The sequence below is a fragment of the Neopsephotus bourkii genome, unplaced genomic scaffold (genome assembly GCF_033783945.1).
Source record: "Neopsephotus bourkii isolate Nb327-2 ecotype Australia unplaced genomic scaffold, CSIRO-AGI_Nbou_v1 NB_804, whole genome shotgun sequence".
Classification (NCBI taxonomy): Eukaryota; Metazoa; Chordata; class Aves; order Psittaciformes; family Psittacidae; genus Neopsephotus; species Neopsephotus bourkii.
Window position 1 is genome coordinate 1,343,593 of NW_026901300.1, and position 17,096 is coordinate 1,360,688.

At 45.7% G+C, this 17,096-nt stretch overlaps 1 protein-coding gene across 1 annotated transcript in view; it reads right to left on the reverse strand.

Moving 5' to 3' along the window:
- The window catches only part of LOC133213325 (CAP-Gly domain-containing linker protein 2-like), a 106,039-nt gene that overhangs the window by 73,196 nt on the left and 15,747 nt on the right, over positions 1 to 17,096 (reverse strand). Inside the window, 1 exon segment of the mRNA XM_061355488.1 lies at positions 16,348 to 16,566. Coding sequence (XP_061211472.1) covers positions 16,348 to 16,459 — 112 coding nt within the window. The 5' untranslated portion in view covers positions 16,460 to 16,566.

Below are 17,096 nucleotides of genomic sequence, written 5' to 3' on the forward strand. Positions count from 1 at the left end.
ACACATGCCAGGCAGCCCAACTGCCAAAGGAAACACAAATGCAGCCTGTTGTGTTGCCATGGGAATCAGGAGATAGGCAGTAAATTGATAAAATGGAAGCACATTAGGTTGAAAGGAAAAAAGAAAGAGATACACCGGAGTAACATCTTACGCCAGAAAGGAGGGAGAAATGAGAGAACACATCATACTTACAGAAGAGCTTTACTGTGCCCCTAGGAGAGGTCTTGTCTGTCTCCATTTAATCCTCAGAAGTTTTTACCCTCGAATCCCACCACATGACAAGACAGCCCAACATGCAGCACAGAACTGCCTCTCCACTTCAGGCTGCTTTCCCTCTCCACAGCAATCAACAAGTTTCTTATCAAGTAGCCAGCAAGAAAAGCTGTACCAAGCCTGGCAGAAGTGTCAGTGTCAACAAGACCTGAAGACACAACATCTTCGTCTCGCCAGCCCATGCTATAGATAGATTTATAGTGAAGCTATAGATACCATTAATGTGTAAGGGGACAGCATGCCTTGCAGCTTGTGAGCATGTCAATGTGCAGCCCTGCAACTAAACTAACTAGTCACAAAACTGGTACCAGCTCTGCTCCCTCCCAGCCTGGGCAGGGCTTCAGGGCAGTCCCGTGACCAGAGGATCCTAATGCCCATTTGAAGCACACACAGATTTTATCACTGGGAAGCCACATTGCTGGCCACAGAGGTGTCTGCTAAAAAGAATAATGTGTGGTTTTCCTGCCACAGGATTAAGTAAAGCCTAAGAGGCACTAGAGAAGACTGGCTCCCTGCCCTGTAAGTCGGTGCTTGGGTGATGATGTGAGGATGTGGTCTCAGCTGGGACATCAGACACTGCCCCATTCAACCTGCAGCCTGTACTCAGAGCACCAAGCATTTGTGTTGGCCACAGACCACCACCCTCCACTATGACCTGGAAGTGCAGAACAGTAGCATGTTGTCTTTACAACCAAATACCTATAAGCTCCTAGTTCTGTTTGTTCTTTTACACTGCAATTACTGTAAACCTCTCTGGATCTGCGATAGTATTTCATCCCCAAGCACAACACAGAGATACGTTAACCAATAGAGAGCAGAGCTAAGCAGAGCTTCCCCTACAGAGAAGGGAATAAAGAAGGCCAGTCCAGAGCATCTGCTGCCAAAGACTCAAGTCTCAGTTCCTATCAATTACAGTCTACCAGGCAAGAGACAGGCAGAACAACCCATGCACCACCAGGAGCTGCCACCCCACAGGCAGGGAGACAGCACTAGCAGCAGCCACACAGGCTGACAGGGTCTCCCACAGGAGAAGGGCTGGCTGGCTGGCTGCTGCCTGCACAGCACTCGGTGATGGTGAGGCCTCACCACATGTCATTTCCAGGTTCCCACACAGGGATTGAAGCTTGTTAAGCAGCTGGGATTACATAAACACGACACTGTTGGCAATCCAGTGAAAGCCAGCCCACTCTGCCATGCCCAAATTCAAATTACCCAGCACAGCAACGAAGCAGCTGTTTTCTGCAAGATTTATCACAGCCCTTTCAAGCTGCAGGACAAGGCAGAGAGAGGGAAGAGGTGACTGTGAGAGAAAGCGACACTTTGCAAGCAATAGCCAAATGCCTGTGGGAGGAAGCAGCCCAAGAGATTTATGGCTGACTTGGAAACAACAACTGAGAGCTCTGCAAGTTCAAAGCTGAAAAGTTGAGGCTGTAATCTGGCATGGAGACAAGTTCTGCATCTGGCACCCTGGAAATCTGTTGCCTACTGTCCCCTGGAATAACCCCCAAGGCATGGATATTAAGATCTGATGCAACTTCAGCATCACTGGCTCTGGCTCCTTCGAAGAAAGGAGACAGGCCTAGAAAGAAACCTGTGAGGAGGACAAAGAAAAAGAGGAAAATAAGAAAGCAAACAAGACTTATGAATGAACAAGCAAAATCAAATGAGAGCTGCTGCAAAGTTGCAGCCCTGAATGCAAGGAGATACCCATTGAGGCAGATATTTGTCTTCACAGAGGCAGCTGGGAAGGGCACTGAACCTCAAACAGACATAGGACACAAAAGCCTTCTTATAAAGGTCTCATTCAAGAGGCTGGCTGGTACGAAATCTGCTCTGCCACAGGCGAGGCGTGCTTTCTTGGTGCCCGCTGGAGACAGGAGGGATGGAGGACCCTGGGGTTTAGGAGCTACACTAGATCAAATCCAGTATTATTCTTAAAAGAAACAAACACCAAAGGTATATATTTGCTATGGGTGAGGATTTTGGGCTTTTCAAATAAACAATGGTATTCAAAATATGCAAAGCAGATAGGTTTTGGCAGCACAGGGCACTTGGGAGGCAAGTGACTAGTAGAAAATGCACAAGGTTCCTTTCAGTGAGGGATAATTAACTTGCAGCATATGGATGGATCTATGCATCTCAAGATTAGTCTTTAGTTTTACACAATTATTATTTTAAAAACTTAAGTATATATTCTTTCAACATTCATGTCTCAATACGCTATTCAACAGCCTGGAATCTGACCCATCTATCACACCTCTGGAGCAAAACCCAGTTTGCCCAGGAAATAATGGAAACAAAAATCCCACCATTTTAAGGGTGTTTCAGGTTTGACAAAGGACAGAGCATCCATGTCTGCCTCTCCAGCTTCTGGCACCCCTGTCTCTAGAAATAAGTCAGACACGTTTGAAAAATCTAAGACTATGCTAAAAGTAAGCCCTAGTGTATTGTGGAATAACACAGGCTAAATCCTTCTGTAAATGAAGTCAGTTTAACTAGAGAAAATGCTACTTAGAAGCATTATTCACATTTTTCACTACAGCTTATTTGAATTAGAGGATATAATTTTCCATTTAAACAAGACCCAAGAAGACCTGTCCCATTCAATCCCATATCCAAACAGGGTTACCTTGCCCAGACCACAACTACTAGAAGACTTAAGGACAGAAAGACTCATTAGAAAGCAGCCTGGGGTAGCGCAGTACGACGAACACCCATGAGACAGCCCAGAGAGCAAGAACACCAACTGGTGGAGATGCACTTACAGGGATGGCTCCTGCCTGCAGTGAGCTTCTTTCCTGAATGCAGCCTGAGCGTTGCACCGTGTAACCACGTCCCTCAAATCCTCAGCACGCTCACCCGCAGCTCCGCATCTTCAGTGGCGTAGCTATAGACACACCATATGTTCAGCTTCTTTATAAACCTAGCACAAAGCTGACTTCTTGGGAGTCTTTTCTTTTCAAAGCAGCATGGAAAAGCTTGGGAACAAGCTCAGCCTAAGCCCGCCATGTCTGCAAACCCCAGCACACACATACATGCACAGTTGTCCGTGGTTTCTCAGGCTGTGGGAATCTGTAAAGCACAAGCGTGGTTTGGGGGCTGCTGTTACGGAAGTGAAGACAGCTGCTCTCAGTGAGCTGATCCCATGACAAAAAGAAAGAAAAGGAGGCACACACAGGTCTTTAATGAGACATTTATAAACCATTTCCCAGGCAGAGCACTGGCACAGAGAGAAAGCAGGCTCAGGACACCTTCTGAACCAGACAAATTTATCTTGAGCACTAAGCATTGTAACAAGCAGCCAAGCAAAGCATAGATAGTGTTTTCTTTCCATCAGAAGAGCAATCAAGCAGCAGGGTTTTGAAGTTTCGCAGCCTTTTTAAGGGTAGGATTTTTGTTCAGGCATCGTTCCCACATAAAACCCACTGGGATGGATCTGGTGCCATTCCTAACCTAACAGTACCAACTGAAAGAGATGAGCAACCATGAGCATAATGCTCAAGCAGATGCACACAGAAAAGCACTGACTTATTCACTCACAAATCATGGAATTAGCTCACTACCAATAAAACGGCAAAGAGAAGGTACCAAAAAATAGCCTGGCTTGTCCATCAAGAGAGTAATTATTACTCTGTGGTCAGACTGGAGCGAGACCAGGGGATCAGCAGCTCCAACAGCAGCTGCCTGCACAGGAATGTGATGCAGGAGTTGCTCTGTGTGCATAGCTCAGGATATTTACTCACAGCATAACGTGCGCAGCCACGCATGAGCAGAGCTCTAACAACCCAAAGGAAAGGAAGGTTAAATGACCAGGAGAGAGCCTGGTTCACCTCTGACTTTAGCACAACTGCCTTTGGGCATCTTACTTACTCCAGCCACATAACAAGCATTATAACCCTCTCTTATGCCCTTACAGTGCTTGGATGATCTGGTTATCCCATTCAAACCAGATTAGCTCTACCATAGCACAGCATTTTGCCTGTAATGACAGCTGATGAGCTATGCTGCTCATACCTATACTCCTGCTGCACTATCAGCTCAGGACCAGCAGCACTTTTGAGGACCATGTGCCCCAGCTCAAGCTTAAAGCATCCCTGAATGCAAGCCAGTGGTGGAATGCATAGGTGGAAGCTGCAAGCTCAGGCAGTGAGTGCTGTGCTGGCATCTGGGAGGCTTTCCCCATGCGAAGGGCTAGACCACATCAGCAAGACCTTTCCTACTCCTGCTCTCTTGACTCATAAGAGTTTCACACGTTCCTGCTGAACCTCAGGAACATTTCCTCGGCACAAGCACAAGCTTTTCTCCGATTCTTCCCAGTGACTGTTTGTTGCAAAGAGTTCACAGACTGTAACCATGAATGGTATTTTCTTATGCCCTGTCTGTACCTAGTCTTGAGGGGAAAAAGTACAAACAATTAACACCTGACATGTAAAAATGAAGGAGGAATCTTGGTTAGCTCCTTATCAGCATGCTCCTAACACCTGGGTTGGAGCAATCCCAGGCACAGCTACAGGTTGGGCAGAGAATAGATTCAGAGCAGCCCTGAGGAGAAGGACTTCGGGGTGCTGGTCAGTGGGAAAATGAACATGAGCCGGTGCCAATGTGCGCTCACAGCCCAGAAAGCCAACCATATCCAGGGCTGCATCAAGAGGAGCATGACCAGCAGGTCAAAGGAGATGATCCTGCCCCTCTGCTCTGCTCTCAGAAGACCTCACTTGGAGTATTGTGTGCAGTTCTGGTGTCCTCAACATAAAAAGGACATGGAACTGTTGGAACAAGTCCAGAGGAGCCCACGAGAATGATCAGGGGACTGGAGCACCTCCCATATGAAGACAGGCTGAGAAAGTTGGGGCTGTTCAGCCTGGAGAAGAGAAGGCTGCGTGGAGACCTCATAGCAGCTTCCAGTATCTGAAGGGTGCCTATAGGGATGCTGGGGAGGGACTCTTCATTAGGGACTGTAGTGACAGGACATGGGGTAATGGGTTAAAACTTAAACAGGGGAAGTTTAGATTGGATATAAGGAGGAAATTCTTTCCTGTTAGGGTGGTGAGGCACTGGAAGGGGTTGCCCAGGAAGCTCCATCCCTGGCAGTGTTCAAGCCCAGGCTGGACAAAGCCTTGGGTGGCATGGTTTAGTGTGAGGTGTCCCTACCCATGGCAGGGGGGTTGGAACTAGATGATCTTAAGGTCCTTTCCAACCCTAACTATTCTATGATTCTATGCTTTCAGTGTAAGCAGCTATCCTGGAAGACAGCAGAAAGTTAAGGCACTGCCAACTGAACCACTGAGGTGATATCAGCAGAAAGGCAAGCACCATGCTTTGTCTTGTATGGAATATTTTCCCTTCTCAGTAGACACATCACAGCCAATACAACTATACCATCTCTTTGAATCATCCATCCAACTTCCCTGAAAAAGAGATCCCCCAGGGACCACCTTCAGCACCCCCAGAGGTAAAGACCAACATCTTTTAATTGCCAAACAAACATGCATACAACCCTGAAGCTGCACTGTGCTGAAAACACAGCTTTGATTTATTACTCCATCATCCATCTATTTCTGCAGCCATACATCCTTGTGCAGATCACACAGGCCATACATCTCCCCCAAAGGTCACAAGAGACTGATTGCACACAGATCCACACGATGCAGAATGCAGAGTTTCTCTGGGCTGTTTCTGTTTTGCCTAATCTAATCAAAAGGATATTCGAGAGCAGATTAACACTGAGTCATCCACTTTATTCCAAATATCTGGCTTAAACAGCTAAGTATCCCATTCAAAAGGCAATGAACTGCACAGGAATGGGCACTCTTTGCAGAAAATCCAAATCATCTATTTGCAGCAGATGTCTAATCCTTTTTTTTTCATTTGAGAAAAAAACATGCACATGATCCAGATCTGACCCTAAAAAAATATCAGAGCTATGATATTAATGTAGAAAGATAAGGGGTGATGGGCACAAGTTACTTCTGGGACATTCTGACTGGATGCAAGAGGGAAAATTTTCACAATGAGAACAAATTCCAACGAGAACATGGGAGTAATCTCCCCAGGGAAGTGGTGGACTCCCCAGCATTGAATATTGCAGTCTGGCCTGACAGGGTGCTGGGACATCTAGTCTAGGTCATGTTTTGCCCAGAAAGGTCAGGTCAAATAATCCTTGAGGTCCCTTCCAGCCTGGTATTCCATGCCTCTATGATTCCAGGAAACCCACAGCAAGTATCTCAAACCCAAAGCTGTATCTTACAGATTTGAGACACCCATGTGTGAGCTATCCCTCTCTGTCATGCCACTTCTTCAGAACATCACCAGATGATCAGTTTTATGCTGGCCAGGACAGATAATAAAAATATAATTTTAATTATAATAGATAATATATATAATTATGCAGGTAAGGCCTTGGCACAGGGTGCCCAGAGGAGCTGTGGCTGCCCCATCCCTGGCAGTGTTCAAGGCCAGGTTGGACACAGGGGCTTGGAGCAACCTGCTCTAGTGGAAGGTGTCCCTGCCTGTGGCAGAGATTACGATCAGATGATCTTTCTAACCCAAGCCATTTTGTGACTCTATGATAAATAAATTATACAGCAATACATAAGGCTCCTGCCATCTTCAGGGATGTGAATCCTAAGCAACTGGAAAGATTGAAGCATGAAATACAAGCACACTGCAAGTTCAGGATTCAGGCACTTGCCCTAGATGCTCAAGGGCTGCATACCCTCAGTCAGATCCCAGACACTCCAATGTTTACAGACACAGCACTTTAGTCGATGAGAAGGGCTATGGGAAGGAGGGTCAGAGAGGGAAACTGCTTCTCAGGGTGCCAGGACTGGGAGGGGCAAGACCTGGTTCTCAATGTTGTCTTGTGTGTAAAACAGAAATACTGAGGTACCACACAGCCCCAGGCCTCCAAGGTGATGGTGAAGCATTAAGAGTGTCAGAACAGGGAGGTTTCACAGGTGCACAGCAGGCTTATAATTACAGAAAGTAAGAATGACTTACAGCTCCTGCTTGGTAGGGATTCATCAAGCAGCTTGGGAATACTGAGGTAGCAGCAGTTAACTCCTGTGTAACACTGCCTACAAATTAGAGCACTGGCACTTTGTTAGATCACACTCATTCCTGAATTCTCAGTGTAGGTTCAGTTTTTAAGAGATACTCGTGGCAAAGTTCAGCAGTGTCTTCCCTCTGCAACCATGTAAAACCACGATGCACAAATACTTCCTTTCTCACAAAGAATTCTTTAAACAAAGCTGTGCAAGTAAAGTGCTCTGCTGCATCTGCAGGCCATCACATCCCAGACACACATTCCATGTGCTGGAAAACAGCACTGCCTAAACAGTCACAATTGTATACTAGAGAGACCATCAACTGGGTGCTGTATGGAGTTGCTTAAGTCACAGACAGCCCATCTTGACAGCTTTGTGATACAGAGTTTTCTTACAGACCTTACTACCACATAAAAAAAAAACCCAACAATTTCTTTTAAGGGATATTACTTTCTAGCATCTTTATTTAAAAAAAGCAAGTAAATTCCTACTGACCTCAAAATAAACAGAGAAAAATATCTGTATTCTAAATATTTAAGGCTTTTTTTTTTTTTTGAGACCAATTCACCCACTTAACTGATTGCAAGGAGGATGCTCACATTCACGGTTAGCATGCGACGGCTAAATCCAACCAACAAGCAATATTATGTAGCAACAGTCTGATGCCATTATAGTCTTGTGGATTTCCATCCCAAATCCATCTATGCCAAAGGGAACCTTTCCTTTGAGTTCAGTGACTATTGGCTCCGGCCTCTAACAATTAATCTGTTCAGCAGGATTAGTTCAGTGGTTCAAGGCAGAACATGCACAAGCAGATTCTGCCCCAGAGCTGTACCCTTATTCCGACAGGTGTAACCACAAACCAAGTGATGTTACTGCAGACTTACACCAGCCCAGATAAATAGGATTTGGTTCATTATAGTGAAACCACCACAAGCTGAACATCTGTGGGAAGCAGATTTTCTCTCCCTGCTGTTCTGCAAGGAGCTCCAGACAGAGAGAGGAGGGCATCTGACCTCCATATGCCTGCAGCGTGTGCTTGCATCTCATTCTACAATGAGTGTGCTGAATATTAAGGATTAACTATATCAAAGACTTCTAAGAGCACCTAGTGATTAAGACAATTAAAATCAGACTCCCAGTTGTCTCTAGATGCCACCTGTAAAGCTGATTAAATTAAGACTGATTCCACAACACCCTTTTCTAGTGCTTGGAATGTATCAGACCACTTATCCTTGGGAGAGGAATGATGCCAAAGATCCTTTCTCTCTTCAAAAGGGGAACCTGAAGGGGTGGGGGAACCACCATCTCCACACCCCCCCCTTACAAACCACAGGATAAAACATATTTCAGGCTATCTGATGGCAGACAGGGTGGCTCATGAGAGAGATGAATAAAAGTCCTGCGCAAAGAGTCAAACAGTTGGGCCACAACCATGGCAGAAAACATTTGGCTTCTGGATATGCAGCAGGGATTAGAAGCAAATATGCAGGGTCTCAAGAGAGCATCAGCATCCACAGGCAAGTGGATTCCCTACTTTACTTTTCCATCTGAGCTGTACGTCAATCTGATATCAGCAAACCAGCACGCCCCCTTTGCTGTTTTTCCTATGCAGCCCCTGAAAACACACTCTTGTTTTCTCTCAGTCATCTGATAACTTCTTGAACAGATGACTGCCTTGTGTGTACAGGCATACTGGAGCTGTTGCTACTAACTGGTAGATAATCTGCTGATACTGGAGTAGTCAGAGGCATTTGATCTTAAAACACACTTTGGCACTTTGCCCTCCCAACTCCCCCTGGAACTGAAGATCCTGTGTACACAGACCCATTAAGATAAAGCAAGACCTGATCAAACTTCACAGGCACCAATGATGCATTTCCAGCAAGGATCACTAATCTGACTCGAGGAATATTCATTCAGGCTTGCAGCAGGGATTTCATTGAGGACAGCGCTCAGATGAGAGCTGACAACACTGATCACTCCATGAAGCCTGAAGCAAAAATGCCACACACAAATATTTGCTAGAAATAATAGCAGCCTCTGGCCCCACCATGTGGGGTCTTTCTCTTGATTGCCAGTGCACAACGCCCCAAGTTAATATTAATCAAGAGCCACAAAGCCTTTGAATGGACAAGAATTAGCTCCCTATGTCTGTGCCAGTCAATCAGCTGCTCCGGACACCACAACCCCATTCCTTTTGTTTTAGACAAAACAGTAGTTTAGTCTTTCATATCTGGGAATGAGAATAGATTAATACAAAACTAGACAGGCTCAGCACTCTTTCCTTCAGCTTTATAAGGCATCCTGTGTGAAGACACTGCCCACTCATCAATGCTTACCCAGGAGTAAGCTGCCCAAGCTCTCTTATTAGCAAGGCATAAATTCCTCATCAAGGAAACCTTCCCATCCTCTGTTTTACTACAAAATAACCCTAGAGGCAGAAGTTACTACTTCTTGCTATGCATCCACCCAATTTACTCCAACAAAATTCTGAGAAACCTGAGGGGCAAACAAGTGATTTCCAAGTTAATTTACGAAGATGCTGCTGTTAACCCTATTGCAGATACATACAAAGGAATGAAGATTTCCCACTGAGGAAAGCAAGAGCAAGGCATGAATCCTACAGAGGACCTAAGATGAGGTCGGGAGATTTAGACTCCTCCAGCAGAATTCATGCAGGTCTCGCTGCTCATTAATGATGGGGATTAGATGTATGCGATGAGACTTACACATAGAGAACTGCCGAGTCTCTGAAACCAGAAGCAGCCCTCAGAAGTAACTGCTTCTAGACAACAGATCAGGAAACAAAGCCCCACATCCCAACCCCAGGACTCAAAACCAGATTCAAGCCTGATAAAAAGATGGCACCATACAAATTTCAAAGGAAACCTGTGAAGAAGGACCTGGGATGGAACCCATGAAGTCCAGCCAGCCCAGGCTGGCCTCTTCTCCTTACTCTCCAATGCTAGGAGTGCTTGGTCACATTCAGGTTAGAGTGCAGCTCTGATCACCTAGTGAAAACTTGGTGACCCAGCAAACCCATCCCAGCTGCTGCCTGAACATGGAGCTCACCCCCTTGACACATAAGAAACTATCCCACAGGATGTAACCAGCCTTGAGCCAATTTGCAACCAAAACTCAAGTGCAATCAACCATCCCCATAACTAGCACAGCTCAGGATTATAAACCCCTCATTGCAACATCATAACTTGTATAATTCCCCTGTGGAACCAGGGGAATCTAGTGCTCTTTAACTGGCCCAGAGAGTACTCCAGTCCACTTGGTTTTTATTTTAGTGAACAAAAGCATCAGGCAGTGTTTGCAAAGGCAGACATTTTGCAGCAAACATTCTAGTTCTGGGCATTTATTTTCCATCAGAAATAATGTAGAGACCCTTATATGAAAGTGGAAGGCATTCCCAGGCTCCTGCCAGTGCTGGATGGTTTAGCTATCAAAATATAGTTTAGCTATCAAAATACATGTTTTGGCAATAACACTGGGCACCCATTTTGAAAACCAGTTTTGATTCTCATAGCCATGCCCCAGCACGATATTCAAGTCACAGACGCTTCCACCTTCCCATTCAGAAAGATAGGATCCATCTGCAAAATCCACATTCTAGGCTGGATTCAGGCTGGATCTGTTTGTCTTACAGATAATAGAACACATTTATAGGTTTGGGCTTTTTTGCCTCCAGCACTGAAGTCCCAGTGCTGCCCAGCTCCAGCTGCAAATCCAAGTTTTGCTTTTTCCTCCTCCTTTTGCCAGAATTGTTTAACTGAAGAAGAGATTTAAGAACCATCAAACACCCGCCCCAGGTGACAGCAAGATGCACTGTGAAAGGCAAGACTTCCTCCTCCGACCAAGTTACTCCAACACTGCTCTAGGCAGACAAAACCCACTCTGAAATGCGAACACTTCCCTTCCCAGTGGCTTTCACCTGTTTCACCAGCTGGGAGGGCTGTGTGGACCCATTCATCACAGCTTCCAGTCTCCTTCCATCTTGCAGCTCCAGGCTAACACAGGCTTTTCCAGGAAGAGGTTAGGAAAGAACCCAAGACATATGAGCTTCGTAAGTAACAAGAAATACAAGCATTATACTGAGCCCTTTACCAGCGACCCACACCTTTAGCACAGAAACCTCTCTTGCCCATGGGATTGGGAGCAGTAACTGTCTTCACCTGAAGCATGGGAAATAAGCCAACACTTTTGTGGGAAATCCTCTCCTGAGACAGCTAGAGATGAATTTTTAGCCTGGTTTTATGGAAAAAAGTGACCGCAAAGCAGCAGAACTTACTTTTTCCATTGTTACAGCTCTATGGGAGAGAAAGGAAGGGGATAGCTGGTGGGGACACCACTCATCAAGGCTAATGTTCTCCAAGAATCCATGTCAGGTGCTAGTCCCTCACTGACTTTCAGTGTGAATGCCCATTTCACATCTCTTTCACAAAACAAAAAGCTTCCACTCACATAAAGCCAACGTACCTGGCCCAGAATGCCACCACTGAAAGCCCTCACACCTCCCGGGTCTCTGAAAGGGCAAGCTCAGGTAGGAAGCACAGTAACTCCACTCCAGGGAAGTTCAAAGAGGACACCCCATGAGCTGGTAGGAAACAGGGGCTCCAAGTAAGTTCTCAGGAAAAATAACTCTGATATATTGAGCCACCTTGTCTCACATGCTGTGAATATGTCATGTATGGTCTCTGTAGAAACCTACAGCAGGAACTTACAAGATTACATATGCATGAGCACACAGCATCTTCCATCTGCATCAGTCCTCTGTGCTGTTCCACAAGATGTGAGTTGTCAAGACTACATGGTCAAGTTTAACAGGGTACATTTCCACTGCTGGGAATGCAAGAGAGATAAGAGTTGGATGAAAGACACTTGACCTTCTATAAACAAATATGAACAGAGTGCTGGGGAAAAGAGAAAGCAGAAACCAAAGCATCCTGCGTATTCCATACTAAGATTAAAGGAAAATACATCTACTTGTGCACTTCTGCAGGCAAGACTGTTCAGCATATGGAAAGGTAGAGGAAGAAAGCATGAAGCTTTTCAAAACTGATTTGCAGCTAATGGCTCTCTGACAACTCTCAGGTACAACCGCAGAGCAAGCACCTTCTTTTGACACCCAATCTGGAAAACAACTTCAATGGGGGTTCTTTCTCAGCCAGCCCCAGACTATCAGAGCCAAGAGACAGCACAGAGCCAACAGGCTGTACATTGTTCCAGTTTAACTCTGCACTTGATTATATTTATGGTTCTTCTGCATCTATATTTCAAGCTTTTGAGATTCCTCTCTTCTCTCAGGGTAGCAAATTCAGAGAGATCAATGTTGCAGTTCTGCATTTTATAATGCAAACCACATTTGGGTTTTTTCCCCATCGAGCTGCAGGCCTCAGGTAGTTCACCAAACACCTAAAAAAACCCAGAGAAGCCAGAAATGCCAGAAGAAAGTGTGGAGGGAACATTCAAGTTCAGAAACAGCGCACTCAGATGCCCCTGGAGCCCGGCAAACCCTGACAGTGTCCCAGGAAGCACCCTCAGTGCACAGACACAGCTGACAGAGATCATGCAAACATTCAAAGACAGCACAGAGCAGAGCTCATGGTTTCTGCAGGGCTTCTCAAATGGCTTGCACACAACCTCTTTCACCCAGGTTTTTAAGACCTGATGTTAAGCTTGGTATCTTTAGAGGATCTTTCCATCCCACCAGACACCAAATGCATCACATCAAGGCACTTTCCTGGATAGTGACAGAAGAGGAAAGAAAAGCAGAAAAAGCCCTTTGCAGTGTTTGAATTAAATAAACAACAGAACAATTGTTTGTAGCCTCTCCATCTCTGCCACTGTCCCTCTGCATCTTAGAAAGGAGCCAGTGCTGTGACACTGAGGACAGCACTCAGTGCTCACTGTGCACTACCAGCTCTAACAGCCCTCAGGCTGTCATGCACTTACCTCTCTTGATAAAGCTGGGTTATCAGTACTGCCATGAATTAACACCAGTGATCCATTTAGAGGCCAGAGGATGAGTGATCCTTTAGCGAGACAGAAGAGTGAGGATGGGGTAAAGCTCCATCACCCTCCTATGGCCCAGGCCTAATTAATCCCAGGAAAGGTAATGAAATCCAGCCTCTAGAGCCATCTACCACCAGATTCTTTGGCTGCAGGAATGCTCAGAGTTGACGTCAGTGCCTGCTGTGGTCAGGATTTTAGTGATGTGGACACTTGGCTCTGAAACAGAATTAAACCACTTTAGAAAAAAGAATATTTTCTCTTGGAGTTTTTCCCTGCCAGAGGCTGAATCTCATGACTGCCTGTGCTGCTGCTCAGCCCCCCAGCCAGAACACACACTGCAGCTCTCACAGAGGGGCCCATAGGCAAGTGAACACGATTTGGGGATGCAGACTTTGCTCACCACTTAGAGGAACAGGAGGCAGCAAAAGGCTGGCCAGGCCTTTGGAGAGATTTGCAGGAGGAAGAGCAGGTACAGGCCATGAATAGACACAGTGGTAGCTCTTATGCAGGACATAGAGCAAGATGATGATGGTAGGGATGACATTAAAGATGATGCCACAAGCCCTACCACAACTATCCACCTAGCACAGGCCTGGTAAACAGCTCTATTTTGTAATTGTGCCCTGCTCTCACCTTCCAGGCAGGAATTGCTCAGTGTTATGATTACTATGGCAGCTTTGTGACTCTGGAAAGCTCCCTTTACTGTCCTGAGAGGCAGAAGAGCAGCAGCATAGCTGCACAACACCAACTCACCATGTCAAGACTTCTCCCCTTCTCCGTACACACATTTTGCCTGAGAAGTTAAAAAATTAGATTTGGTCCTGAAAAGATCAAACCCATTTTGGTGCAGATTCTCCCCACGCTTTGCTGCACATCTATCACAGTGACAGATGGCTATAGCTGAACAAGGCACAAAGAAGCTCCAGCAGACAAGTGCTGCATTCAGCTGGAAGGCTGCATCAGACCCCAGTGCTGACTGACTCTGTCACACCACAACACACAATTACTGTGTTTGCTGAGACACCTCAGTGCAAAGCACCCATGGGGAGGACAGGCCTTAGGTCTTGTCCCTCATTTTGTTGTTGAAGTGATAAAAATCATCTGAGAACACCTCCACACCACAGTGTGAGTCTAAATCCAGCACCAAGAGATTCACAACTGGCAGCTAAACAGTCACTTCACTGAAGGCCTTCGGGTTTGTTTCTCAGTCCCAGTGAGGTGCTGGGAGAAACAAGAGGGAAATACAGAAATGAGTGTGGGGAAGAACTTCAAATTAAACAGCCCAACCTATAAACTTTACCCTACAAATTTTCTTTGTCAACTCATGCTACCCTCTAGCAAACAGATACAAGGAGATTTCAGTATCTTTGATGTGGATACTAAATTAAGAAATCAGTCCAATACTAAAACCCACACAAACACAGAGAAGTGAAATTCAAACGTTTACCTCTACATCCAGGGCCAAGCCTTCAGCCGAGGAAAAGCAGTGCTGCTCCACTCCCTACAGAGCTGTATTACACCAAAGCATCTGGAACTCAGCCCTTGACCTCAAGCACTGACTGGGCCCTCAAACACGACCCCGCACATGTGCAAAAAAACAAGTTAAAACTGAGTTTTAAATACTATTCAAGGAAAGACTTTACTGAGTGGGAGAGATGACACACTATCAGTGACTGAAAGAAGGGAAAACTCAGCTGAAGACACCCATGAACAAAGCAGAGCCCTGATGTGTAATAACAGCAGAGCCAGGGTTGCTCAGCAGAGAGCAGAGACTTTGCATGGAACTCCTGCGCAGAGGCTGTGCTCAAACCACCCTCTCAATGGAGGGTGTTCATGGGACAAGCACAAGAGAAACTTCAGAAATGGCTTTTTGGTTTGTTTCAATAACTAACACTTCCGCATTTCTCTGACAAGAGGGAGCATTGTCTGCTGACCCTCATTTCTGCAGTATCATTACCACAGATGATAATTGGTCATAGCATGCTAAAGCTATTTTTGCCCACTATTACCCCCTACACTGTTCAACAGGTACAAAGCTTTACTGCTTCTGCCAAACACTGTACATCTTTGGGACTGAAACATACAGTGAAGAGATCAGGCATGGGGGCAATAGCCTGAATTATTATGGGACAAGAGGCTGACAGACCTCAAGCAGCAACCAGTGACATCCTCAAATGGAAAGTGTAACATACCAGATGTACAACTGATTGACAGGATATACATCAGCCTGATTCTTTTCCCCAGAAGCTAGGGGAAAGCCTTTTATAACAAAGGAAGACAAAAAGCATTACATACAAAACCTGCACCTTGAATGTTTGCTGAATTATATCTAATACAAAGCACCTAGCAATTAAAGAAGCCAGAAAAATGATTCCTAAGCAAAACACTCCTCAAATGATTTCGAAGCTTTAATTATAGTGTATAATGGCAGTCTGTATAGCTTACATATACACTGGATATGGATCATCAGACAGTAAAGCCTGGGTATGTATGTCTAGGAAAGTGATGATTCAAATCCCAGTGCTTCTGATGATTCTGTGCAAACAAAGGCACTAATTTGAGGGAATTGGCATAGGACAAACCACCTTACGTGCCTCATGCTTACTCTTGCATTATCACAGGCCAAAAGCCATGGCTATAGGACAGTGTTTAATAAGGTCCTCGGTGAGTTTCTCATCTGCCTAAGTATTACCAGCTCTTCACATGTTAGTATCTGTACAGGTACACATACACAAACAAGCAAGGCAGGAGGCAGCAGCTCTCTTATCAGCCATGAACACCAGAGGATCCATCTGTCTCCCACCCACTCCACAACCTGTTTTGTGCATTCCTGGGGAGAGACCATTTACTCACCCCATAACACTTGTTTTGATCCATGCTCATGATCAATCTATGTACAGATGGGAATTTCACATCTTACTGAACACTAGCACCACTAGCCCTTTGCTTTTAAGCCAGGTAATCACCTGGGTCAGCTCATGCCCCTACCAGATCAAGTCCTTACCTTCTTTTGAGCCAGTGGTGACAGCAGCTGTAGTAGTCCCTGATGCCCATCCCACTGGGCTGGAGTGCTTCCCAGCCCTGCCTGGGATTTTAAGTCCACTTGGCTTCAGCATGTTTGCTGTCTTCTGTATCTCAGGCTCCTATTGTCAGTGTCTCAAAGGGCCTTCCTGGTACCACAATTCAGGCTTCTCGATGATGGACCTCTTCCATTGTTACAGACCTGAGAGAGGGCACAAACCAGATAGAGAATGGGTGGGAGAGCACCAAACAGGATCCCATAAGGCAGTACCCAGCACCCTCCTCATAGCCACAGCAGAGTCAAGAACTTCCATTTCTCCTCATGTAAAGCAAGGGTGATCATTTCCATCTCCCATCCTAATGTTACATTCCTCAATCCCACAGTCTCACTTTAGTTCTGGAGTCCTGGATCAATGCTGAAACCTCCCAGAGTCCCCAAACAACAATTTAAATTCAGTTTGGGATTTATTGACTAGTTTTAAGTTCTAAAATCTCAGTTCATGCATCAACCAAGACCCAGTTCCGCTGTCAGAGCCCTTACCAAAGGGACACTAACAACCCCAGCTTGAACCTTTGGTACAAGGCCCGATTTTCACAAGACTTTGGGGCAGCCTCTCCAAACTGACAGAAGGAGGAAGGAGAGGCCAGTGTCCAACATGGGGCCTTCAGCTCTTTTTCTTAAGGACAAATCCAAAACCTGGTTATAGAAAAAGGGCATCTGACCCCATGGAT